This window comes from Littorina saxatilis, linkage group LG9 (genome assembly GCF_037325665.1).
Source record: "Littorina saxatilis isolate snail1 linkage group LG9, US_GU_Lsax_2.0, whole genome shotgun sequence".
Lineage (NCBI taxonomy): Eukaryota > Metazoa > Mollusca > Gastropoda > Littorinimorpha > Littorinidae > Littorina > Littorina saxatilis.
Genome location: NC_090253.1, coordinates 19795466 through 19822355, shown reverse-complemented (window position 1 = coordinate 19822355; position 26890 = coordinate 19795466). Strand labels below are relative to the sequence as shown.

Here is a 26890-nt window from a genome sequence, read left to right as displayed (position 1 = left end):
TTTACAAGGGTTAGACTCCAGCCTTATCAACATAGTATAAATAGGTCAACTTCTATAAATATATAAAACTATGTTCAACTCTGGGTTTGCTTTGTTTCTTGTACATTTGTAAACCAAAATGTTTACTTTGTTGATTTGTCTTATGTGGAGCAACAATGGATGATTTTTCTTGACTTCTCTCCAAGTAAATGTATAAAGTTTCCTGCTTCTCGCGTAAGATGTATCAGAACTCACGCTATCTTTAAAACAGATATGTACTGCGCGCGCGCGGGTGTGTGTGTGTGTGTGTGTGTGTGTGTGTGTGTTTGTCTCTGTGTGTGTGTGTATGTGTGTGTGTGTGTGTGTGTTCGTTTGTGTGTGTGCGTATATGTGTGTGTGTGTGTGTGTGTGTGTGTGTGTGTGTGTGTGTGTGTGTGTGTGTGTGTTTGTCTGTGTATCTCAAGGACAGATTGTAGGAAAAGGCCGAGCCTTGAATCTTCTTCCTTGTGAAATAAAGTTTAGTGCAGTTTAGTTCAGATTCTCTCTCTCTCTCTCTCTCTCTCTCTCTCTCTCTCTCTCTCTCTCTCTCTCTCTCTCTCTCTCTCTCTCTCTCTCTCTCTCTCTCTCTCTCTCTATGAATTACAAAAATATGTTCTTTGTTACATGTAGTATGTGGAATTTATGTTGCGATTTTCCATCATCATCATCAACATCATCATCATCATTATCATCATCAAATCAGCAGCAGCAGCATCATCATCATCATCATCATCATCATCATCTTCATCATCATCATCATCATCATCATCATCTTCATCATCATCATTTACACCATATAATCATTGTAAGCATTAGTGTGAACGTTGGTATTGTGTGAATTTTACCGTCGATCACTTTACATGTGTAACCTCAATTAACATGTTGCATGTTTCGCTTTTGATTTGTATGTTGCTTATTTTGTCATTTTGTGCTTACTTGTCGATTGTTTGCTGGGTCGTTCGTTTAATTTGTTTATTTTTCATGTTGCTTTACTTGTTTATCATTTATTAGACATGTATATTAGAAGTAAGGACCGGTTGTAAGAAAAGGCGTCACCTTAAACCTCTATCCTTGAAAAATAAAGTTCCATCATCATCATCATCATCATCATCATCTCTCTCTCTCTCTCTCTCTCTCTCTCTCTCTCTCTCTCTCTCTCTCTCTCTCTCTCTCTCTTTTGTTTCTCTCTCTCTCTCTCACACACACACACACACACACACACACACACACACACACACACACACACACACACACACACACACACACTCATTACTTTATTCAACTGAAAACTGTCTTGATATCCAGTTGATAAATGTTGAGCAGTGATTTCCGCGAGAAGAACGATCGCTCTGAATGTCTTTAAAATATCTATTTAAAAATATCGGTTCAGGTGTTGTTTACCTACTTTAGTTGAAACAGATCTAGAGTACAGTGAAAATCCAATGCAATTCTGTTAAATTCAATACAACTTCAGATCGTTTGCATAGATCGGATCGTATGCATAGATATTACAACACGTAAAAATCACAGCATTTCATAGGAATCACAAGTTCAAAACATAGATAACATTTATACTAAAACCACTGAAAATACAAAAGTATTGGCTACCTTGAAATGTTGGCATCAAAATCGTCTCAAGGACCTGTGAAGAAAAGCAGGCAAAGCAGCCTGCGTCATCATCTTCTGCTTCATAGTACAAGGTGACCCCAAAAACAATTCCACCCATTAAAATGCTAATAACTCCCTAATTACTTCAGCAATTTCCTTCCTATTTGGTGTACATTAGCCTGAGATGTTGAATGTTAATTCCACAAACTTGAAGTATGTAAGTCAAGTGGTTTTATTTTTACAGTTTTTAAAGAATATTTTTCAAATTCGGAGAATGCCTCAAAAGTAGTAGGTTTGACACTGAGTATTGGCTAAACTCATCTGACTTGCACCCTCCACACTTCCTGTAATCGCTGTTTAAACTCATCTAATTGTCTGAGGATGGTGGTTTTTTTAAATGCAAGATCACTCAGAAAAACCAACACATGAAAATCTGGAGGCCTAAATCGTGTTAGTGTCGCTACCACTCAGTGCCAGATCTCGTATTTTTGCGTCAATCCCCAAATTTTGATTTTTTTTTCCCGAAAGAGCATAAAAGTGAACAAATTGAACGTATAAACTATCATGTGAACTTGCCATCCCATATCTCAAGCTAATGTACACCAAATATGAAGTAAAACACAGTAGTAGTTTATGAGTTATTAGCATTATTATGGGTGGCATGTTTGGGGGGTCATCCAGTAATAAGCTCAAAGGGAAGTTTGTGACGTAGTCGAAGGGCTAATATCACTGGTGGTGACGTTACTTCCTTGAGCTGTTGGCCTGACGAGACTGCTGAGCGATACGTTGAGTTTCATGACCTCCCGACAAGCTTTATTCCAGGAACAGCAGGCTGTGAGTATTTTCCGCGAGCAGTGAACGTAGCCCTGTCTGAAGGCCGGGCTCATGACGCCGTACACGATCCAATTCACCGAGTTGTTGAAGAACAGGAACAAGTTGCCCAGGATGACCAACTCAGACGACAGGCTGACTAACGTACCGAGAACGGTCATAGCGCCGTACGGGATGAACGTAACAACCGCAAGAAGAAAGACGACGAAGAGAGAACGGACGAAGGCCACCTCTCTGGATTTGGTTCCCTTGGCTCGCTCTTTCGCGTCTTGCTTGGCTGTTCTTGGAATCTTTTCAGCTTGCTTGGCTGGTGTGCGTTTCCGACGCATTGGAGGGGGCCCTGAAATAATATGTATTGTTGGCGTCGGTAATGATGGTGTTGCGCCTTTCTTGGCAGCTTCTGGGCATTTTGGTGGTTGCTGAGAAGTATTTTCAATGTCGTCAACAGCTACAGAGCTTTGCGTTTCCACAGCATCAAACTGTCTCCCTGGACAGGCAACAACTTCGTTGTCTTCGCTTTCTAAGTTTTCTTCGCATCCATTGACAAGGTCTTCAGAGTTTGCGTCCACGGGTCCGCTTGACAAAGAATGGTCGGAGTTTTCGTCATCAACTCTGACTTTGCCGTCAGCGACATAAACAATAGCATCTGGATCAGTGTCAGAAACAGTGCATTCAGCCTCGTCGCTGTTTTGACACTGACTGGGGTACACTGACTCCACACTCTTTCCGTCTTCAGGATTCAAGTCTCTGTTGTTCACGATCTCGACAGTCCCCTGGGCGTCGGGCCCCAAGACTTCGCTTGTGGTCGGTTCTACGGGCTCCTCATTTCTCTCAGTTATTGTTTCAGCCGCAGAGCATACCCCCTTATCCCTCTTCACAGCCCCCCTTACCCTGGCAACAAGTTTCTGTCGTTTGGCTGCCATCCTCTCAACCAGCGGATTGCGTTGGCTTGTGCGTAGTCTACCTCGTTTCCAGTAGCGGAAAATGGCGAAGTTGCAGTAGGCGACAAACAACATGGGAAAGATGGCGTACACCAGAGCTATGATCTTGGTGTAGTTGACTCTTGCGCGGTTGTAGGAGCAGAATCGAGTGACAGGATTGTAGCGATAGTTGGTGTTCTCCATGTTGTCCACGACAGGCAGGAAGGCGATGAAGAAGCTGCCCAGCCACACCAAGAGGCACCAAGCCACAGTGCGAGGTAGCGTGAAGACACGGCTGTACAGGTGAAAGTGACACACGTGCAGGTATCGGTTGAGGGAGATGCTCACCAGGAAGGACACTGACGCCTGCAATAAATTAGATATGCGCTAGTTTCAAAGTCAAACACACGTTTTTGACAATACGGCTTTAATGCCAAAGTGCAGATTCATGTTGACGAGGTTTGAACATTTGTTTTTAATCACTTTACGAAGCATATTCTTTTGATGCAAAGTACAAAGCAATATATTGAAATACATTGGAGAAACTTACCAGGTACATTGCAGCCACAAGGACTCCATTGAAGACGCAGTGAGCATAGTTTACGACCGGCTGACGATTCAAAATGAGGTCAAGGACGAAGAAGGTGAACCAGTATCCCATGGTGACAAGGTCAGCCAAGGACAAGTTGGCCACGAACAGAATATGAACGCTCTGGTGGCGTTTGAACTGCTTGAAGATGACGAGTAGAAGCAAACAGTTTCCGATGAACCCGGATAAAACCATGACGACGCCCATTATGATGAAAGTTACACGTGCACCAGTATTTATGTCGCCACCAACAAAATCTGGCAATGTTTCTGAGGCATTCTTCGGGCTTTCCGGATACAATGGCGTCGTGGCCATGTTGAACTTTAATCTGGTCTACTCTTGTTGCTCTGATTTTTTGTAAACACAATCAGGGCAGTCTCGTCTGCAGATCCCTTTTTGTGTCGTTGTAGTTTTGATAGTTGAAACACAGTTGAACCTTGAAAGTCAAGCCAAAAGAATTAAAACCTCATTCACTTCCTCCGAGTATTTGCGTATCTGGTCGTTTTTTGTGCTTTTTTCAACGCTGGTTCCCAAACGATCCATACCCGTTTATTTCCTTTCTGCTAGCATGTGCGTACCTGGCCTTCATCAACAGTGTTCGTTTTTATAAACTGAACGCAGTACAAGTTTATCCATTCTCTGGCTCTAGGAGCTTCTTTGAAAACAAGGAAACTCCAAATGACATAAAAGACTCGTCTCACCAAAACATCCGCATGAGATGAAATGCGGAAGTAGACGACCAAACGTCGTTTATGGCTAAGTTAGTGTGAATTTCGCACAGTAGCCTACTTCATGAACAACAAGTGTTTTCCTGTTTTGCACGTGATTATAAGTGCACACAAGCTCCTATTCGCAGGCAAACATCGTAAACAAATAATGTTCAAGCAATTGACGTTTCTTTCCTTCTTTTAGGCTTTTCTTAATTTGTTTTTTCTTCGAATACATAGCTGTCTATATTGCTTCTAAAGCCACATTCGGATGTAACCGATATCAAAATATGCAGACATGATCTTATGTTAAAGTGGATTTGAACTCACGGTGCGAGTGTGTGTGTGTGTGTGTGTGTGTGTGTGTGTGTGTGTGTGTGTGTGTGTGTGTGTGTGTGTGTGTGTGTGTGTGTGTGTGAGTATGTGTTTGTGTCTGTGGATGTCTCTGTTTGTTTGTTTGTTTGTTTGTTTGTTTGTTTGTTTAACGCCCAGCCGACCACGAAGGGCCATATCAGGGCGGTGCTGCTTTGACATATAACGTGCGCCACACACAAGACAGAAGTCGCAGCACAGGCTTCATGTCTCACCCAGTCACATTGTTCTGACAGCGGACCAACCAGTCCTAGCTAGCACTAACCCCATAATGCCAGACGCCAGGCGGAGCAGCCATTAGATTGCCAATTTTAAAGTCTTAGGTATGACCCGGCCGGGGTTCGAATCCACGACCTCCCGATCACGGGGGGGGGGGGGGGGGGGGGGACACCTTACCACTAGGCCAACCGTGCCGGTGGATGTCTGTGTGTGTGCCTGTGGTCATAGTCTCTTGTAAGAAAAACGTTTGGTATGCAGACTAGGAAATCAAACAGAACTTCTTCCTCTTTAGCAATCATAAAAGGAATAATGTATGAAGACGGGATTTAAAAATAACAATAAGGACAATGAAGACAAACAAACACTCAAACAAAACTAAACAAGTGCACACTTCTTGCGACAGAAATGAATCTAATTCTTTGAACATTGAAATGGGTCACACGCCCAGTTATCGTATCCCAACGAAAAATTATAGACAGCATTAATAAAGAAATTATTAACAAAAGCAGGTGTTTCAGGTCGAAAATCGAACTTCTTTCTTTTCAATTTTACTCATTTATTCGCTGGCGACTCTTCAGTCGTTATCTTCGAAAAAATCTCCAAATAAATGTATAAAAGTCAATATTTGCTATTTGTGACAGAGAAGAGGAACTGAGGCTGAAATTTGAAAGCTGTAACAGGAAAGCTGAAAATAATTATGTGTGTAGTGAGCCACATTACTAAGGAATATAAAGCTATAAAAAGAAAAGCAGCACAATATGCCATTATGGGTTAATGGATTAGTACTGATCAGACTGGCATTGCATGTGCTGTTTCTTCACCTACCCATACACACATAAGAATAAAGAATAAAAAAAAACAAGAAAGGTAAGTTGTTGGATTAGAGTTAATTAGAATAGTTTTCCAAAGGTATCACATAAGAATTTTTCCAAAGGTATCGTAATAACATATAAGAATAGTTTTCCAAAGGTATCGTAATACAAACTAATAATTCATCACTTTGAAAGAGAGACACCCAATGTTGTCATTAGTAGTGAAGAATAACTAATAACTAAAAGCTTCCTGCTACTAGCGTAAGATGTTTCAGGGATAAAACAGAAAGCTGCTATCTTCGAAGCAGATAAAACATTGCGCGCGCGCGCGCGCGTGTGTGTGTGTGTGTGTGTGGCGGTGCGTGTGTGTGTGTGCGTGTGTGTGTGCGTGTGTGTGTGTGTGCTAACTTGTGTGTGTGTGTGTGTGTGTGTGTGTGTGTGTGTGTGTGTGCTTGCGTGTGTGCTTGCGTGCGTGTGTGCGTGCATGAATGCATGCATGCCGCGTGTGATCTCCCTTTTTTGATGGAAAATCCGGAGGGGAAGGAAGTCTTGTTTCGCCGCTTTGTTTTTGTGGTTGAAGTATTTCAATGCTGAATAAGTGTCAGGAAACCGTTCATCCCAAGACAGGACAGCGCTTTGTTCTCTTGTTTCTAAGTATCTCAAGCTACAAAGATCACCAACGCAAAACAAAGAGGGAAGTATTCATTGTACTAAAACAGCTTAGCAAGCTTTTCTCTGGTTACTTTTTATATTACCTAGCTGCCTCTTGGAAAGAAAGTCTCCGGTTCGTCAAGACCTTGTTTTCTTGGGCGCTTTTTGCCCTGACACGTGAATCAATTGCACGGAACAAGGGATCGACGGTACAGCTAGAGACTTGTCGGGGGCTCTACTTCATTTACCTTCTCAGGCTTCTGGCCTAATTAAGTCACCACCGCCGTTTTACATAATGTACGCTGAAGTTTGGCAAGAGGACTCAAGCGAACAAAGCAACGCCGTTTTCAGCTGAGTAGTCGTCAAATTCAATCCCAAGCAACAAGCGATCGCGGTGCTCTGCAATTGACAAACGACCAATAACGGATGGTGACAGATTTACAAAACGTTAACAAGTGAAACTAAATTCTTATTGAACGGTTGAGGACAGTAGCATCCTCGCAGTTACACGTGGCCTATACCGGGGCATTGTCTCTTTAATGTATTGGTAAAACTGTAAAACTTTATCATCATTGGGCGAGATCTACGTCACGAAGCTCGCTGCAGGAATTGTTGGTGCTGAGTTCTTAAAAAAAACTTCGTGAAGTCTTCGCGAAGTCAACTTCAGACTCAATTAAGGAAGGCATCAAGGACGAACAATCTGCTTCTCACTGAGCACATCGTGAGCAGAACCATGGTGCTCAACAGTACAGACAGTCAGCCGACGGTCAACAAAACATCTCCAGATTTCGTTGGCGTGGAGATCCGTCACGCAGCTCTCTCGGCCTTCATCGCGGCAGGCATCATCATGATCGTCAGCGGCGTTGTCGGAAATTTCTTGTTTCTAGCCGTCATCTTCAAACAGTTCAGAAAGTACAAACACAGGGTGCATATTCTGTTCGTTGCCAACTTGTCCTTGGCTGACCTTGTGACTTTGGGGTACTGGTTCACCTTCTTCGTCCTTGACCTATTGCTGAAGCGTCATCCCGTCGTCAATGAGACTCACTGCGTCGTCAACGGAGTCATTGTGGCTACTTTGTGTGTGGTAAGTGGTGGTAATCCCAAGAAATTAACTGAGTTGACTTCCTCCAGTTTACAGCTGTCACGTGACAGTGACTGCTGTCCCTTTATTATTTCTTAATGCATGTTTGATTATTTGTTTGATTCAGTTATATGTGGATTTGTATGTGGATGTATGAGTTGAATACCCGTGTGACTTGGAATAAAAGGCCGTGAAAAGTAGGATATGCGCCAAAATGGCTGCGATCTGCTGGTCGATGTGAATGCGTGATGTAGTGTGTAAAAAATTCCATCTCACACGGCATAAATAGATCCCTGCGCCTTGAGTCCGAGTCTGGAGATACGCGCGCGATATAAGACTTCATATAATAGTTGAGAGTACAGGCCTATGGATTGTGTGAGTGTCGGTGTTGCATATCTCTGTACAAGGATAAAGCTATTGATTAAAGAATTGTTTGTGTTCTTATTAAAAAAAAATGGAGAGTTCATCCTTCTTCCGACCGTCCTCTGTCCATCTCTTAACAATATCCTACAACTCTTCGTGACATAACTTTAACCTTGTGATGTCCTTTCTACTGCAGGCATCCATATTGTTCTTGGTGAGCATCTCCCTCAACCGCTACCTGCACGTGTGTCACTCTCACCTGTACAGCCGTGTCTTCACGCTGCCTCGCACTGTGGCTTGGTGCCTCCTCATCTGGCTGGCCAGCCTCCTCCTCGCCCTGACACCTGTACTGGAGGGAACAGGAGAGACCTCCTACCGGTACAACAAGGTCACCCACTTTTGCTCTCTTAGCCGACGAGGAGGGGTCAGCTATGTTAAGATCATAGTCATCGTTTGCGTGATCGTTCCGATTCTGCTCACTGCATATTGTAACTTGGCCATTTTTCGCTACTGGAGGCGAGCCCGCGTGAGCAGCACAAGACGCTATCAGCTGGTAAAGAGAGAGGAGAGGAGGCGACAGCAAGAACTGGCCAAAGTAAAAGCTCTTGTGAAGAAGGATAAGACGAAACGCCTTCCCAGTACTGCTGTTAGAGCTGCTTCAGCCGCAAAAAGAAACGAAGGTCGTATAGAAATTTCTAGTGTAGAAAACACGAGAAGCAACCGCTCTGTTTCGAGACTGAGCCATGAAGATCACTCTCTTGTAACAGAAAAGAAAGATGGCGGTGAGGAAGCAGCTGAATCGTTTCTCTGCCATGCTGGTAAAGAGAAAAATGAATCAGACAAGAGAGTTGTGGCTGGCATAGAAGCTCATCTTCCAACAACCGAGGACACAGATTTCATAGGCCTAAATCCACCTCTGAATTCAACATACAAGACCCCTGAGTCATCCGGCGTGGATAGTGACTCTAAAGTGGAGCTTGATAACGCCAAAGGAACAGACGAAACCGACAGTGACACTGATGAAGGTCTCGAAAGTTCTCCAACAAATGAGCGACCTGTCGTTGGTGAGAATATCAAAGATAATGAAGGCGGGCATTCAGAAGCTATGGGGTCTTCAGAACGCTTACATGGTGTTGTAGTGGACATGGACTGGTCTACAGAAAGCTTAGACCCTGATACAGTGGGGTATGCAAGGTCACCATCATCACATGCATCACATTTGTCGTGCTCAGCGGCATCCGTATCAGGGAAGCCAACCTTCATCAGCTCTACATTACCACATCGAACACGCAACCACCGAAACACCACCGCACAAGACCTGCAGAAGCTACGCAAGAAGAAGAAAGCCAGAGAGATGGCCTTCGTCCGTTCTCTCTTCGTCGTCTTCCTTCTCACCATCTTCTCTTTCGCTCCTTACGGCGTCATCATCGTGGTGACCTGGCAATTCAACGTGTCACCGGAAGTCGTCATCCTCGGCAACTTCTTCGTATTCCTCAACAACGCAGTAAACTGGATCGTGTACGGCGTCATGAACACGGTATTCAAGCGAGGCTACTTTGAACTGTTGACTTCGTGTTGTCCCGGTAGTTCAGAGGACGAGGAGAGAACGCGCCTGGATGCTTCCTTATTGATGTTGTCGCAGTGTAGTCTGGTGACTGACGCCATCTTGTCAGAGAAATGCTAACAGTAACACAGACAGTCTTTTGGATCACTTATCTCCTAGACCACAGGGAAACTGGAGATCTCATACCACGACGATTTAGGCTCACGAATTGGATTCAGTCATTGTGTCCCGGTAATGTTGGTCGCATTCATTTTGAAATATTCTGAGGTCTTTCTGTGAATATCCGGGGCTATGTGTTTGAAAAGATAGGGGTAAGAATCCTGTACCGAATGTTGTACAGCGAACGGCGCGGTCTGAAACCCGACCTACACTACCTGCATGACCTTGACGGCGTCGTTCAACGCTTGACTTCCTGTTTACGCACTCAGGGCTGAGCCACAAACTTTATTTCCAAGAGGGATTGAGAGGTAGTTTGCCTCTACAGAGATTCGAACCCAGGACCTCAAGATTTCGGGGGTGAGGTCCTTACCACTAGGTTTTCAAACACCTATAGCCCTGGAAAGCCTTACCACAATGAACATCGACGACTTAGACCTAATGATCTGGGTTGTGTGTCTCGGTGTTTTGCGGAAATTATGTCTTTATTAGAACTTTTTTGTTGTTGCAAATGACACTCAAATGCGATTCTGTCAAGTATTGAAGTTTGTGCGCGTGTGTTTTTTCACTTCTTAAAAACTTGATTGGAATTTGAACCTCAAAGGAGATAATGTTGTACCCCTTATAACTTCCTGAATGCAAAAACCTACAGTTGTGTAGTGTTTGATTGAACATGTGCTTAAAATAAAGAAAACCGTTTGAGTAAAACTCGCGCTGAAATGTTCGATTTTCGAAAATAAAAATTGACCTATACTTTCTTGAGCGCATTCACTTGTATCCTGTATTTGTCTTTGGATAGCTTCATTTTTGCGTTTGACCTAACTTTGTGACTTTTTACTGTTTGACGTTGAAATAACACTCAAAATTAAAAAAAATATCTGTCTTTCTCTCTCTCTGTACCCTTAGTAAGGAAGGCGAAAGCGAACTTGATGTATTTCAGTGCATTCGATTATGACTGAATGGCTAATCACGCTTTTAAAGCGTTTTTGTTTACAACACAACTATGTGTGCTCGGGCACTGAAAGGTGTTTGTTAACGTGCAGGATGCTTTGTACGTGCACACAAGCATGTGAGTGAGTGTGTGTGTGTGAGTGTGTGTGTGTGTGTGTGTGTGAGTGTGTGGGTGTGTGTGTGGTGTGTGTGTGAGTGTGTGAGTGTGTGTGTGTGTGGTGTGTGTGTGTGTGTGTGTGAGTGTGTGGGTGTGTGTGTGTGTTAAAACGGACAAAACCTGTCTGCAATCATGCTCTCCACACACAAAAATAAGAACAAATCATTGATCTTCATACTTATCCACACACACAAAATGCATCTCTTCTGAATACCACTTCAAAGGAACTTTATTTTGTCTTCAAATAAAGAAGAAATCACAAACAAGTTTTGTTCGAACTGGAAATAAATACACAGGAAACAAAATAACACATTTTACATTCGAACGAGCACATTCACTACACATACACTTTGACAATTTGGCAGTATGATTACAAATATGACATCTTCACAGTCAATTTCAGCAGATACTGTACACATGATTAAGCGTGACATGCTTTTCGTTTCATAATGAAAGACATTTTTTTTATTTGAACTGTACACACAGCAAAGTTCAATTTCAAAGCTCAATCCATACAATTGTACCATCACATTCATGGAATTTTAATCTCTAATCTTTTGAATTAGAGGCTGATTAAAAATCCACCTAAATCAAGGTCAGAGTTTCAAAAAAATAAATTTTAAAAAAAGACCAAAAGAATAAGTGCTTTTAACTGTGAACTTCCATTTCATTGCATTGCTTCTCTTGAAGTCAGTCGTTCTTTGGTGACCACGGGAAAACAATATGCATGGGTGGGACTGAAAAATGTCATGATTCCTGAAGAGTTTTAAGGGGGGTCTGGGGGCCCCCAGACGCTGAAGGATTTGTATAATTAACAACCAAAAAAACGTCACCACAAATATTACGAATCCGGATTTCCGGAATATACCGGAAGAATCCCACCCACGCATATGATCCCGAGAGCAATACATTCTGCTCTGGATGAAGAAGTTTATTTTCCATATGAAAAATAAAAACAATAGATGACAAGATGTAACCTCAGAGAAGACAAATTTCCTTCACACATCGCTAAACTGAGGAGCAATAGAAACTGCCAAGTGTACTTTGCTTATTGACAACAACAAAAATGCAAAAAAAATACATGTACTGTATCTGCAATCTGAGTTGAAAAGAAGACAAGTGCATGCAAAAATGAAAAGAGTGATTTGGGAACGCAGAAGAAGAAAAAGAGAAACAATAATATCACAAACTTCTCAATGACGTCATTTTCATTTCATTTTCAATGACGTCATCAGTCAAGGCAATTCAAGCACTTTAAAGCACTCGTTCAAACCCAAATCTCTATCTAAATTGTGATCCATTTAGACATAGCCCTTTCATGGACAAAATTCCTGCTCACATTTATGAATAAGGAAATGAAAAACAATATTTCTGGCATTAGATATCAAATCCATCACACAGCTTCAAATTTTGAGAGAAAATTCATTGGTACTGTAAACACATGTACATGTACTGACTGAGGAATACGAAATGCCAAAATGTTTGTTTGTTTATTTGTTGCTTAACGTCCAGCCGACTACGCAGAGCCATATCAGGACGAGGAAGGGGGGGATGAAGGGGGCCACTTGTCAAGCGATTCCTGTTTACAAATGCACTAACCCATTACTTGTGTCCCAGCAGGCTTTAGTAAAACTAAATTAATACCTACTGGAAGATTACCAGTTTCCAGTATGTTAAAATAGGCTTAACCTATCTACTGCTGGACTTACATCAGAACACTAACAGATTAAACTATACATGAATCGCGAGACAAGCGGCAAGAGAAGAGATTTTTGGAAAAAATACAGGTGAATGAGCAAGAAGGCAGAAAAAAGAAAAGAATTCATGAAGAAAAAGAGAGCATGACAGGAAAGAGGAACCAAAAATCTACCTAACAGCAAACTAGAAAGCTCCTGCGGTTCCAAAAACAGGAGGGGCCTTTAATTTCATAACCGCAGTGCCCCACTGCGGGAATGCCAAAATGTAAAACATTCCAGAATGAAACATCTTCCACAGGTTGTTGAAGTACCATCACAGAAAAGTAAGTTGACCAAACATTTGAAAGAAATGAATAATGAAAATCAAAACAACAAAAGAAGAAAAAGGTTGCCTAAAAAAACTTCAAATAATTGTACACAGAGGGACCTGGAAAAACAGATATACTTTAATTCAAGCCCTACATTATTGCAAGTGTTTCAATTTAATCCCTTAATTATTTTAAGTGTTTCAACTCCAGTCATGACTGTCTAAAATTTACTTTAAGGTACCATCATTCTTGCATGCAACATCACGTTCACCGTCACATATCTGTTTGGGCGTTTACACTGGATAAAAGACTATCAGGCATGAGAATTGAAAAAAGTAAAAAAGGCTGAACATTTGTAAGTAATAGCAAAGTCGACGGCGCGAAGCGCCTAGCCCTGCTAGGGGGGTTTGGGGGCATTTTGGGCGGAATTTTTTTCTCTCCAAAGAACCCAACTGGTGTAATTTGGTGTCATCTTAGATCCAAGTTTGCCATTATATTCAGTTTTAAGAACCATTTTTGCCTCCCCAATTTATTTTTTCGGCGGACACTTTTGCTTTTTTGGCGGACAATTCCCATGCCTGGACTATACTGTAGTGGAATTTGTTGTGGTTCTGGAGGGATTTCCAAAATTCCACAATCTTTCAATTCAATTCAGAAAAAGAATTTCCCTCTCCGTAGATTTTAGGTTGATGTCCAAGTACCGTATTTGACGGACTACAAGCCGCGACTTTTTTTTTTAAAAATCGCATTGCGGCTTATAAAAAGATGCGGCTAAAACGTTACCTATACTTGAATAGCATTCACCTAATGGAAGTCGCCGCGGATTTTCATTTCGCTCGATTGGCGATTACTGGTACTTTATTAGCTCTGAACTCAAGACTCGGCGCTTTTCTCTTTCTTTCGCGAATCTTCGTTTGTCAACAAGTCGTCGTGACAAGATAGCGTACAGAGAAACACCGGATGTATCAGGATCTCGCGTGCGCGAGATTTCGTTTTTTTGTGTCTCGCGATAGTTGGAGGAGCGAGAGCCGCCATGTTGTGTTTTCGTCTGCTTGAAATTTGCGCAAAAGTCGTAAATCATCCCATAAAAGCTTATTCTGGGCGGGACTACATGTGTGTGTTGGTTACAAATTGTGTGTGTGATATTTTTCTTCAAACTTTTTCACTTTTCTTCTTTGTTTCACTTGTTTATTCTCGGAGCCGATTTCGCCAAATACCGTACTTTCGTTTGCCTGGTTGTTTTGATTGATTGACACGATCTGATTATATTTTTTTCGACGGCGGCTAATATAGTGACGCGGCCTATACGTGGCTCGTCCCAATTTTTTTGTTAAATGTCAAGGGTGCGGCTTATAAAACGGTGCGTCTTGTAATCCGTCAAATACGGTAGAAGGATGAACTTCATGAAAAAGCCTGAACAGACCTTTGGGGCCAGTTTCATAAGATAGCAGTGAACCGACTGACAATCGATCGACTGCCCAGTCGATCGACTGTGGTTGATTGCCGGGTCACCGAAAAGCACGTTTAATGAGCGAATCACCGTCACCCGCGGACAACCGCAGTCGACCGACTATACAGTAATCCGAATGGCCAAGTCGAGGGCTAAATTTAGCAACATTACCACTTCCATTTGCTCATTCGCATGTGGAAATGGCCGATTTCGAAGAAAAACTAGTCTCGGCCCGCTCAAAATAACAATGACCGAGACTTTCAGTAATTCCTTCGCGTCACGTCTAACCCTCTTACGCCATAATGTGACGTCTTCAAGACATAACCCTGACTTGTCTCCTGAATTACTGCGTCATGATAGATACATTTCGAAGAACAATCACAACGTTTGGCTCACAATCCAAAACAGTGTGAGCATTCTGCCATTGACTGTACGGATAATTACATTTATTTTCGGTTTACCGCAGTAAGCCGAACACAGTGTTGGGGGGAGAGCATCACCGTGTTTGGCCGACTTCCGGTGAGACGACCCGCAGTTGGCCGACTGAAATTTTGTTTGTGAAACCCGATAACGTCGGATTACTGTGGTTCTCTCGGACAACTGCAGTTGGTCGACTGTGTTTCTGGCTTATGAAACTGGCCCCTGGTGGTGAACCTGATCACAGTCACACGACAAGTGCGGTACTTTCTTTCTTTATTTGGTGTTTAACGTCGTTTTCAACCGTTCAAGGTTATATCACGACGGGGAAGGGGGGGGGGGGGGGGGGGGATGGGATAGGGCCACTTGTTAATTGTTTCTTGTTCACAAAAGCACTAATCAAAAAATTGCTCCAGGGGCTTGTAACGTAGTACAAGTGCGGTACTGCATCTTTAACTTTCAAAATAATCAGTGAGTGCAAAGAGCAGAGATTTATCACAAATCAGTGTCAGTATGCCTTCCCAAGACAACATTATAAAGCACCACACAAATATAACGCACAATGCACACAACTTATTTAACACCTTTCACTGTAGTACAGTACCTCACGCAACGACTGATGCGACAAAAACCATGACAGTATGATGATGCAGCAACAAAATCCATAGCAATACAGTTTATTTTCACGAAATCATCCTGGCTTCATGCAAAAAGCGTATGATAAAATGTAGCCTGTTACACACACAAATGGAGACACATCTCTATCTATTATCCGTTGCCCTACAAACTGAACCAAAGCATCTCTCTAATATAAGGACACCTGCAATGTAAAAAACCCTTCTGGCTGTTCCCACAGGTGTCCTCTTGTGTCACAGTGACAGATAAGGTAAGACTGTACTAAATGAAGCTTACTAATGATATGTACCACTCTTCCAACCAAAGATTACAAACACTACAGTGTAATGACGTGCCACAGGTGTCGCTGTACTAAAACAAAATGTCAAATGACAAGTACAGGCATGGGAATTGAAAAAAGTAAAAAAGGCTGAAAATCTGTAAGTAATAGCAAAGTCGACGGCGCGAAACGCCTAGCCTTACAAGGGGGTTCCGCTGGAATTTTTGTTTCTCCAAAGAACCCAAATGGTGCAATTTGGTGTCATCTGAGCTCCAAGTTTGCCATTAAATTCAGTTTTTAGAACCATTTTTGCCTCCACCATTTATTTTTTTGGCAAACACTTTAGCTTTTTCGGCGGAATAAAAAAATATTTTGGCGGAAATTTGCCTTTCGGCGGACAATTCCCTTGCCTGCAAGTACCATTGAATTAAATGAAGCGTATTTGTGACAGGTGCCACTGTAATAAATGAAGCCTGTTGCTAATTCATTGGTCCTTGGCTAAACGCCACACAATACTTGTGTTCTTCTTTATTCCATGCATTGAACAGCATTCAAAACCATTCTCGACAACACTCATGAGAAAAATACTGGCCACTCAACACAATCTCATACAGACATTTGTAAAATGTTCTTATTCAGCAATCACATTTTAGCAAGGCATTGTTGTTTTACAGTCAAAACTCTTTTTTTTCATTTTAAACAACAGAAGAATCACTCGATACACAGCCAATTAATTGCTTAGTGAAGCCTACAACAAATAATCCATTGATTTAGGCTGGTGAGAAGTCACCCTTATTTGCAGCAGTTTGTTGTACAGTGTAAGACATTGCAATATGGTTCAGGCGCAAAAATAAAACAAAAATAATACAGTAAATTTGTTTTTACCTGTAGCCTGTAGGTGAGATATCGGCTGTAAAGTTTATAATGAATGACAAAGTGGCAGAACAGACACATACTGTCCTTTTGAAGCATGGGAATAACACAGCAGACATCATAACTATACCCATTGTTGTTCTGCGAAAATGACGCCCGTGTCCGTTGGCTCTTTTGTTCGTTTCATTGTAAAGGTTCACTTTCAAACATCACACAGCAGAGAATGACAAAATAGTACTCTGTCATCCCTGAAACTACATGTACATTCAATGTAAAAATGTAATGCTACTGGAGACAGTGGTCATGGATGCTGTGTAAAAATGTAATCTTTTTCGGTTCCTTTCTTCCTTCTGCTGTATTTGTTCAGTTTTTAATAGTAGCATATCCCTATAACACACCAGAGAAAGACAAAAACAAGGCTTTGCCATCCTTAAAACTACATGCACTATATCAATCCGTAGCCTATGCCTTTATTTCACTTCGAAATGCAAGCAGTCTGAATTCAATACCTCTATTCTTCAAACATCATGGATCACACAGTCACACTAAAATCTCACAAATTCAAGCTATCTGTAAGTTTTCACCAATAGTCAACAACAGTGGTACCTGTGATGAAGGGACACCCTCAGGAGCAGCAAAAAGGTGTCTCCTTTCAGTTATTTTTTTTATCAAAATACCAGACGGAAGGACAACAGAAGGCTCTTGAGAGTGGCCTCACCTGGCAGGTACCACTGTAAAAATAAAGCAAACTGCAGATGACTACAACTGACACAGATGCTGGTACACTCGGATACGAATGTGATGAGGTGTGTTGTAATCCTGTCTACACCATGGAGGGGTCATCAGGAGAATCAGACCTGAAACAGATCAATACGCCAATCAGTCAATCAATCAATCAGTCAACGAATCAATAAGTCAGTCTATCAGTCAGTCATTGCACCAAATCAACAGTTACAAGGGCATTTTCATACGTGAACAAAACCGTGCATGAAATAGTTGGTAGATTACACACGAAAGCACTCTTCTGACTAAAATTTCTGCTCTGTCTGTGCATGTCTGTGTATACATGCATGAGTACATGCTTTTGTGTGTGAGATTATGTGCGTGGCTCTGCATCTCTGTGTGTGTTTGAGCTTGTGTGTGTGTGTGTGTGTGTGTGTGTGTGTGTGTGTGTGTGTGTGTGTGTGTGTGTGTGTGTGTGCATGAGCCTGTGTGTGCGTGACTGTGCATGCATGTGTTCAGACAAAACACCACTAACTTGTCTTTAGGAAGAGAAAATTCCACCTGAGGCCCCACACCCCCTCCAGCCCCACCACTACCACCACCGGCCGTGGTGTTTCCGTTTGGCGAACCGGCCCTCTCGCTCTTCACCTCCTCCCCCCCTCCACCAACGACAGCCGTTGCCCCCTCCTCTTGTTCAGCATCTGTCACTGGTGGTGCAGAGCTTGATGAAGATGGTGGTGGTGGTGGTTGTTGTGTTGGGTGTTGGTTTGAAGATCTGTGTTTTGTGTCTCCTTTGGACTTGAGGAAGTTGAACCACATGAGACCTGGAGGAAGGAAAGGCGAGGCTTTTATGTGTAATGATATGAGGACAAGACGTGTAATTAAAATAATTATAATAATACTCATAGATTGAAGACACCATTTTTAAAATCTCACAAAATTTGAGAACATCAGGTTCTAAATGACGAGAATGTGAAAATGGAGGTACCGTACTTTCCGGGTGACAAGGCGCTACAGCGCATAAGGCGCACCCCCTTCTTTTTAAAAAAAATTGTACCAGTCACCCATTGGGCGCAGGGGGCCGATAGGGCGCACCAAAATTGAAAAAGTATACCGGTAACAAACGGTCGAAGAATGAAAATAAGCCGCACATCAAAGGAAGAATACAGAGTGGAAATGACCCAGTTTTTGTCATGAGAGGTGGTTCCCCTGTCATATCTGAGAGAGGAAACACTTCCTGCACCGGGGTCAGTGACCGGTCAGTGACCGAGTTTAACAGAGTGGAAATATGTGTGCTCTGTGTGTGCCGCGAGATCAAAGGCAGGTCCATTGTGATAGCTGGGTGGCTTGAGAGCTCGAGGAAACTTGGCCAGGGCAGTACCTAGTAGCTGAAACATGCATTATCACAAGTTGTTTGACTGGTACTCAGGCGGTCTCTTTGATTTTTTTCGTATTTCATACACGGATTAGGCGCTTCGTTATACAAGACGCAGGGGTCGAACTCGAGGAAAAAAGTCGCGCCTTATGACCCGGAAAGTACGGTACATTTAATGGGGGGTTCCCCAGTAGTAAATTTATATAGCGCTTCCCTTACAGCTCAAAGTGCTTTACAATGCCAAATGATGTGCACAGGTAAACAAGAGTTTGCATCAAACCAAGTATTAAGAAAGAAAAGAAAAGGGAATATCCATATCATGATGTAAGTGGACAATCTTTCCCTACAAAGGAAATGTCAAAGACAAGTGGCACGTTTACCTGCATCTTTCTTGGCACCTGACTTTGTGCTTCCATCTCCGCTGGGCCTCTGCGTCCCTTCCTGGCTTCCTTCAGGTTTGCTGCAACACACACACATCATGAAAACCAACCCAAAGCTCCCTTGTTTCACAGTTATGTCTTTCAGCTGCACCGCTTACTGTTAACTATCACTGAACCTTTGTTCCAAGCTTTACACTCTCTTTCAGAATCAGCTTGATCTTCAGGCTGTAAAATAGTAATGAAATTACTTTGAGCCCCCAGAATTGAAAAGTAATGAAAACAGAAAATTGAAAGCTAATGATTAAGTTTGTTTGTTTGTTTGTTTGTTTGCTTAATCAGGACGGTGCTGCTTTGACATTTAACGTGCGCCACACACAAGACAGAAGTCGCAGCACAGGCTTCATGTCTCACCCAGTCACATTATTCTGACACCGGACCAACCAGCACTAACCCTATAATGCCAGACGCCAGGCGGAGCAGCCACTAGATTGCCAATTTTAAAGTCTTAGGTTCGAACCCAAGACCTCCCGCTCACTGGGCGGACGCCTTACCACTAGGTCACCGTGTTGCGGTCTAAATGATTAAGTACTTCAACAAATTTTAAACATACTTTAATATTCGAGGATTATTAATTTCAGCGGTTAGAACTGCGGTAGTATTGTAGTGTGAGGCCCCTCTCATGGCGCAACATCTCCGAATGAAGAACACATTCACGTGTCGCTAAACTTAATCTAAGTCTCCCTGCTGTGACCGGCCACCTGCAATGTAGGGACATTTTCGACTCATCACAAGGCGGCTATCTCCTGAATTAGCCCTGTGAAAAGGATTTCACATGCAGAAACAAGCGTGAATGTTTTGACGTTCACTGAGTGTGTTAATGAAACCTCACACAGGGTAAATTTCGAAGATTGCATTCAAGGGTTTCCTCTCAGGACAGATAGCAATATAACTTACGAGGCTGGTGTCGTTATCACGATGGGTGACGCCGACGTTCCGTCCAGTGAGGCCTCATCGATGCTGACCTCTTCCAATGTCATGTTGCTGAGCAGTGCCTCTGCTGCTGCCGCTGCTGCTGCTGCTGAAGCTGCCCCAATAAAAGACAGACACAATCGTTAACGCCTATAATCAAGGATGGCGTTAACCGCATATTTCCCATATTTTACAAGGCAAACAGTCTCATGATCTTCACATTGGTACAATGGAACCCCCCTTTTAACCCCTTGACTGCCTGCTACGTGTGTCACTCGTAGGTACACTTGATATCCTGGACGCATATCTACGAGTCACATTCGTACTTAGCGCGTTGTTGGTTTATGAGAAGCACACACACTTCTTCTTCTTCTGCGTTCGTGGGCTGAAACTCCCACGTACACTACGTGTTTTTTTGCACGAGTGGAATTTTACGTGTATGACCGTTTTTACCCCGCCATTTAGGCAGCCATACGCCGCTTTCGGAGGAGAAGCACACACACGATTAAAGGGAGGCAAGTGCTCCCAGTGTTGGAAGAAAGACTGGGGAGGAGTTGCACACCTTTAACAATCTGGTTTCAGTTTATTTTTCCGCGAATTGAACGTGATTTCTCGAGATTACCAAAACAAAGTTATCAATGCGACCAAAGATGGCGGACCTCGGTGGATGTTCGAATTCTGGTGGAAGAAAACGGCCCTTCCAGCGCTTATCAGCTCTAGAAGTTTTGAATGAGATTATGAACGATGATGACAGTGTTGATGGGGATCTATATGTTGATGGAGAGTCTTCAGGTTCGAGTGACGAAGATGAAAGAAGTGGTCACCATCCTCTTGTTGTGAGAAACGTGGTAGGTGCAATTTAAATAGATAGGTGATGGGGATTTTATACCAGGCTTGTGTCTGTCCGAGTGCTTCAGGGCCTACCACACAAAGTTTGTGTTCTGGCAGTGACTTGGTGAGTAAACAGCTAATGTAAACCTCCCATCTTTTTGTCTTGGACATAATGTGACATATGAAAACGCTGATTTTCATACACAATGCACACGCTTTCAAGCACGGACGGACGGACGGACGACTCGGGTGAGTACATAGACTCACTTTTGCTTCGCATGTGAGTCAAAAAGCAAAGTCTAAAAACAGGAAAGTCCTAAGTTAGGGGGGTCTAAAAATGGGGTTTCCGCTGTAGCATCATTCCAGGTACAAGAGAAAGTTTCAGTACCTGATGCATTGGCAGCAGATTGTGTGGTGGTGTCAGAGAGACGGGCTGGTTTCTCGTTACTGTCGCCGCCACAGTTTTGTCTTTCTTCCAGGGAGCTGCGCAGCGGCTGAAGGATGGCGCTTAGCGGTGCCTTACGACTCTTACCTGGCAGGTGAAAAACACAAAGAAATTAAAGGTGAGTACAGGTGTTGCACTACTGTGTACAAGATCTTTACATGATCTGTACACTGTGTGCAAAGAATATCTAGATCAGCTCTTCTCTGGGATTATGTGTGTTTGAGTGTGCACACAAGTGCGTGCCTGTGTGATTGTGTATGTGCATGTGTGTGTGTGTGTGTATGCTCGCGTGTGTTTGGCTTTTTTCCCTTACAATTTCCTAAATGGGTTCTGTGTAATTGCACATTTCAGCCAGACAAATATATTGTTTTCTTATTTCCTTGTTAGTAAGCAGTATGCATTGTATCACCGTATAATAACATTACCACAACATGCACTCAATGATAGTTGTAAAGGTTATGACTGGGATTAGAACAAAGACAAACCCTGCCACAAGTGAAATGTTTGCAGTCTGATAAAAACCTGTTCCTTGTTGACAGAAATAATCGAAAGTGTGCAGAGTTAGGACTTCAGTGATTTTGTAGAAGACACCAGATGAGAAGAGTATAACAATGATGAAGTGATTGGAACCAAACAAAATTCAGTTTTGAGTACCGTATTTGACGGACTACAAGCCGCGACTTTTTTAAAAAAAAAAATCACATTGCGGCTTATAAAAAGATGCGGCTAAAACATTACCTAAACTTAAATAGCATTCACCTAATGGAAGTCGCCGCGGATTTTCATTTCGCTCGAGTAGCGATTACCGGTACTTTATTAGCTCTCTACTCAAGACTCAGCGCTTTTCTCTTTCTTTCGCGAATCTTCGTTTGTCAACAAGTCGTCGTGACAAGATAGCGTACAGAGAAACACCAGATGTACCAGGATCTTGCGCGCACGAGATTTAGTTTTTTTGTGTCTTGCGATAGTTGGAGGAGCGAGAGCCGCCATGTTGTGTTTTCGTCTGCTCGAAATGTGCGCAAAAGTCGTAAATCATCCCAAAAAAGCTTATTCCGGGCGGGACTACATGTGTGTGTTGGTTACAAATTGTGTGTGTGATATTTTTCTTCAAACTTTTTCACTTTTCTTCTTTGTTTCACTTGTTTATTCTCGGAGCCGATTTCGCCAAATACCGTACTTTCGTTTGCCTGGTTGTTTTGATCGATTGACACGATCTGATTATATTTTTTTCGACGGCGGCTAATATAGTGACGCGGCCTATACGTGGTTCGTCCCAATTTTTTTTTTAAAAGTCGGGGGTGCGGCTTATAAAACGGTGCGTCTTGTAATCCGTCAAATACGGTAATACAGTAAAAACATCAAAGAACTGTTACAGTGGAACCGTCCATTTAAAACCTTCAAAAATCTGAGAAAATCAGGTCTTAAAAAGAAGAGAGTCTTAAAATAGGGGTAATTGTAGAGAGGTTATGAACATAAAGTCTGAGAAAACAAGGTAGGAGTCTTAAATTGGTCTTAACTCATTGTCTCCCAGGTACGGAGATATCCGTACCCACACATCTGACCAGGTACGGATTTATCAGCTCAGACTGTTAGCTTCAGCCGCTTCCTGTAATGTTGATCTAACGCCTGCATTCCAGCGTGTTGATACACAGTTACTACACAGTTACTACTATTCTGAATTACCTGCTGCAGCACAGTTGGTCTCGGCTAAAATAAACTTGGTCAACATAGGTGGGGTAGAAAGTGTTAAAAGGGAGTTCTACTGTATAAGAAAGAGAGAGAAGAGGGATGATAAAACTACGATGAATCCCAGGACCCACCACCAGTGCGATAACGCCTGGCCTCAGTCTCACTGGTAACGGCAGAGTTGGCCACGGCCATGGTGGTAGCTGCAAGCTCCGAAAACCTGGCGTGGATGTGCTCCAGGACGTCGGAAGGCGTAGGAGCAGATGGTCGTCTCACATCACTACCACCCCCTCCACTACCACCGCCTGACGAGGAGGGAGGAAATCTGGGGGAGGAGTTGGTGGAGGATATAGGGGTGTTCCCCTGGCCCAGGAGGTTCTTGACGTCCAGAGATCGTTTGGCGCTGGCACCAGAGTTGGCGTCTGAGGAAGCCAGGTTGAGGTCGGTCTCCAGGCTTTCAAGCCATCGCTGGGTCTGCAGGCGTGCTGAGGCGTCGCTGGCATCGTCTGTAATTTGTGAAAGGAGCAGATCTGCTGCATGAATTTCGATTAGGGGTAGAATTTGCTGAAGATCTACAAACCATGTGCTTAGTCTAGCTGGAACACACATGATTGAACACACACACACACATACACACAGAAACGTAACAGTGTCCAAGTCAGTCTCTGCTAACATCTAACACAGTATTACATCTGGGAAGGCTAATGAAGCTGCAGTACAGTACAAAAATGCAACTGCAGTGTTACCTGCGAAATAACATTCCTCCCAAGAAAGGACACCTGGGCTTAGATGCACAAGCCTAAAGTGAGTACAACCCAAATGGGAGAGAACATTAAACAGCGAAGTCTGATTGGTTGAAATCACAACAAATGGAAAATTTCAACCAATCCAACATCACGGCTCACTCCCGACCGGTTGGTAACTTTCTTGTGCACCTTGGCTGGTGGAAAGGGTTTCCCTTCATCACAGGTACCACTGTGCCATCAAACCTACTGACCGTTCCTTCTGGCAATGAGGGCGCTGAGTGCAGAGCGTGGCGGCAGTGGCCAGTGCTGGTCTATGTCCGATGTGTGCTGCTCTAAAAACCTCATCAGAGAGGCCTCATCGTCTTGACCGCTAGAACACATCATAAATGCAAAGTGGTCAAAATTTGACATCTCAAACAAACATGAGATCCCTACAGAGCTGAAGTTGTTTGAAGAATGATAAAACTACCGTAAAGTTTGATTGCAGCAATACTAAAATTAACAGTTAATCTCTTTACAAGGTTCACAAACAAATCAATAAACAAGCAACAAAACAATGATTAGGAAAGGGCTCAATATCCATGACCTCTTAAAGTGCTACCTTTTCATGTGGAATTCCTATCAGACTCATCCACATCTTCAGTATTAAATTCCCAATATCTGCTGCATCCGCATCTTTATTGTTAAATTCCCAACATTGTCTGCATCCACGTCTTTGGTGTTCAATTCCAAATATCTGCCACACCCACATCTTTGATGTGAAATTTTCAATATTAGTGGCAAGTGTGTTAGACATTTTGTTACCTGGTCTCTGGGCGAGAGAGGTTGTTGGTCATGCGAGGCAAGCCAGAGGGAGCCCCCAACTGGTCCAGATTGTTTTCCTCCCATGCCATGCTATCCCCTACATCGTTGTCCACAGACCTGCACAAACACAACGCATGACTTCACTCTTTTCAGGCATAAGGCAATGGATGTAAGATTAGTTACTGTCCACTGTGCAAACTATGCATGGAACATTTTGGCATGGGATTGGGAGTGAATTAACTGGGGGGGAAAAAACCACCTGAAAAATAAGGGGTGTGGTGGCATGTTTGTATCAACCAAATCCTAAACAATCTGGAGCTAGCCAGGGTTTCAAACAATATGTCAAATAACATAATTCCAATTCTAACAAAAGTCACATACATACAAGCACACAGAGAAAACTGATTTATCAATATATCCTATTCAGAGCTAAGGTGGTGCTTGTTCTTTGGTACCCCAAGTATTTTTACTGCAGACATGGTTTTGTTTCCTCCCAAGACAGATTTTTACAGACATGAAAATTTGCATTTAAGCTGGAAGTCAGTTTTCACCACAGATTTTGAGTCTATCAGAGGAAAGTCAGAAAATGGTTGAAGATTGGGCAGAATGACTTTTGAACTAGAGACGTACAAGAAAACAGAATGACCCCTGCACTTACATGGTTTCTTCATCAATGTCGTTTTCATCATTGCTGTTGTCGATGGGTGCCGAAACGATGTTCTGAGCCCTGTCAGTGACACCATCTTCTATTTCATCCAGGTCTCCTTCGCTCAGACCCTTAACAAGACAAGGCAGCAAACGGTTTTGCATCAGTATATATATGCATGAATGCATGTGTCTATTCCTGAAGCTACAAGTCCGACAGTTTAATAAGAGTACCACCATACAGTGTGCCAGAGAAAAATAAGTAAAGTAAATTAGCCTCGAACACAACTTTGCTGTTATAAATCAACATCGTTGCTGTTGTCAATGGTGTCGATATGATGTTCTGAGCTCTGTCAGTTGCGTCCTTTTCTATTGCTCATACACATCAAACTCAAAGAACTTTGCCTTCACACATTTTCATCCGTTCAAGAGATATTTTAAGTTGACATACAATTACAGTGTGCCACGTTGCACAAAGCAAACCATCCAACTCCATAAACATCAACACAAACCAAAAAATCACTCACATCATTGAAGTCGGTGGTGTCACTGGAATCGCTGGTGGCGGAATCGTCGTTATCCACCTCATCTTCTTCTGGACTGTCTGCACACTGCGGCGCTCGGCCCATCTTGTTGCCATGGTGATACAGACTGTGGGCGCTGGGTCCTGAAGCCCCATCAGCTGAGTGCGCTTCCAGCAGAGGCATCTGAACTTCAGGAACTATGAAAAAAGAAAAAAAATACACATCAATACAAGAATGTATAAATACATAAATGAATGGATGAAAGAATGAATGAATCAGTCAATCAAACAATCATACATACATACAAAAGAGAAAGAAAGAAAGAAGGAAAGAAAGAACAAAAGCAAAAATGGAATGCAGTAAAATGAAATAAAAGAAATCAGATTAACATGTATCACAGCCACTTTTATCTTCTTTACCGAAATCGAATAAATCAACCCCTCTTTATTCATTTTTTTCAAGCAGGGAAATTGTTTTTCTCAAAATCAAGTTGACTTCATCATTGTTGCCATGTTACTGTTATCAAAAGCAGCTTCTTTTCTGTCTAGAGTAATACTCTCAGAAGATGATTACTTGCATCAATGTCAATCATTTGTTTGTTTCATAAGTTACTGTATAGAAAACTTGTCATTTCCAACCAAACTATAATCCAATATCAATTATTGCCCCACCCCCACCTCAAAACCTATTGTTTTCACCTTCTTTACCTGGAGTGTTCCCTTTCTTTCCAAACTTGTTGCGAGACACCTCCAGGTGTAGGCGCTGGAAAAAAAGAACAGATAATCTGGTAAGGCCAAAAAAAAAAGAAGGTCTGTTTACGGTAACATAGGGTGAAAAAATAGGGTCGGTAGGTCGGCTTTTTTTTTTCTTCCATTTTTTTTTCTTTCTCCCCTCTCTATGATGTTTCACAGTTCATTTCTTCTCATCATCATCAATCCCTGTTTTTGCCCAACATAACTATAAACAGTACTTTGAGCTTACCTCCCTTCTGTCGTCTGCTGTTTGAGCGCAAACAGCTCTATTTTGAATGCGTTTTTTTTTTCTTTTTTTCAGACGATCCAAAAAAAAGATTAGGGTCGGGCCTAAAAACTAGGGTCGGTCGGGTTACCGTAAACAGACCTAT

General features: G+C 42.6%; 3 protein-coding genes and 1 long non-coding RNA gene across 6 annotated transcripts in view; 1 reads left to right on the top strand and 3 right to left on the bottom strand.

The window, feature by feature from the left end:
• The window catches only part of LOC138975554 (uncharacterized), a 324129-nt gene that overhangs the window by 215521 nt on the left and 81718 nt on the right, over window positions 1-26890 (bottom strand). The window lies entirely within an intron of this gene.
• On the bottom strand, window positions 658-4665 carry LOC138975543 (muscarinic acetylcholine receptor M3-like). The gene is made up of 3 exons (XM_070348253.1): window positions 4545-4665; window positions 3928-4402; window positions 658-3743 (listed from the first exon to the last, which is right to left on the bottom strand). Exons 2-3 carry the CDS (start codon window positions 4279-4281, stop codon window positions 2316-2318), a joined length of 1782 nt encoding a protein of 593 aa, XP_070204354.1. The 5' UTR covers window positions 4282-4402; window positions 4545-4665; the 3' UTR covers window positions 658-2315.
• Window positions 6919-10853, top strand: LOC138975542 (uncharacterized). The gene is made up of 2 exons (XM_070348252.1): window positions 6919-7811; window positions 8368-10853. The coding sequence occupies exons 1-2, from the start codon at window positions 7461-7463 to the stop codon at window positions 9853-9855; spliced, it is 1839 nt and encodes a 612-aa protein (XP_070204353.1). The 5' UTR covers window positions 6919-7460; the 3' UTR covers window positions 9856-10853.
• LOC138975539 (E3 ubiquitin-protein ligase TRIM37-like) overlaps window positions 11211-26890 on the bottom strand; it is a 54172-nt gene continuing 38492 nt past the window's right edge. Inside the window, exons 13-23 of one of the 3 annotated variants that reach the window (XM_070348250.1) lie at window positions 26466-26529; window positions 25771-25964; window positions 25257-25375; window positions 24599-24715; window positions 24046-24164; window positions 23216-23554; window positions 21306-21449; window positions 20072-20201; window positions 19118-19197; window positions 17898-18186; window positions 11211-17496 (exon numbers count right to left, since the gene is read on the bottom strand). In XM_070348250.1, coding sequence (XP_070204351.1) covers window positions 17463-17496; window positions 17898-18186; window positions 19118-19197; window positions 20072-20201; window positions 21306-21449; window positions 23216-23554; window positions 24046-24164; window positions 24599-24715; window positions 25257-25375; window positions 25771-25964; window positions 26466-26529 — 1629 coding nt within the window. In that variant the 3' untranslated portion in view covers window positions 11211-17462. Of the gene's footprint in view, window positions 17497-17897; window positions 18187-19117; window positions 19198-20071; window positions 20202-21305; window positions 21450-23182; window positions 23555-24045; window positions 24165-24598; window positions 24716-25256; window positions 25376-25770; window positions 25965-26465; window positions 26530-26890 lie in introns of all 3 variants that reach the window. The other 2 variants (XM_070348248.1, XM_070348249.1) reach the window with 2 other exon arrangements.

Excerpts from the sequence above, each read along its gene's own strand:
- LOC138975542 (XM_070348252.1), top strand. The coding sequence starts at position 7,461 with ATGGTGCTCAACAGTACAGACAGTCAGCCGACGGTCAACAAAACATCT. Across the intron at positions 7,812-8,367 it reads TTGTGGCTACTTTGTGTGTG|GCATCCATATTGTTCTTGGT; the intron begins GTAAGTGGTGGT and ends TTTCTACTGCAG.
- LOC138975543 (XM_070348253.1), bottom strand. The coding sequence starts at position 4,281 with ATGGCCACGACGCCATTGTATCCGGAAAGCCCGAAGAATGCCTCAGAA. Across the intron at positions 3,744-3,927 it reads TTGTGGCTGCAATGTACCTG|GCGTCAGTGTCCTTCCTGGT; the intron begins GTAAGTTTCTCC and ends AATTTATTGCAG.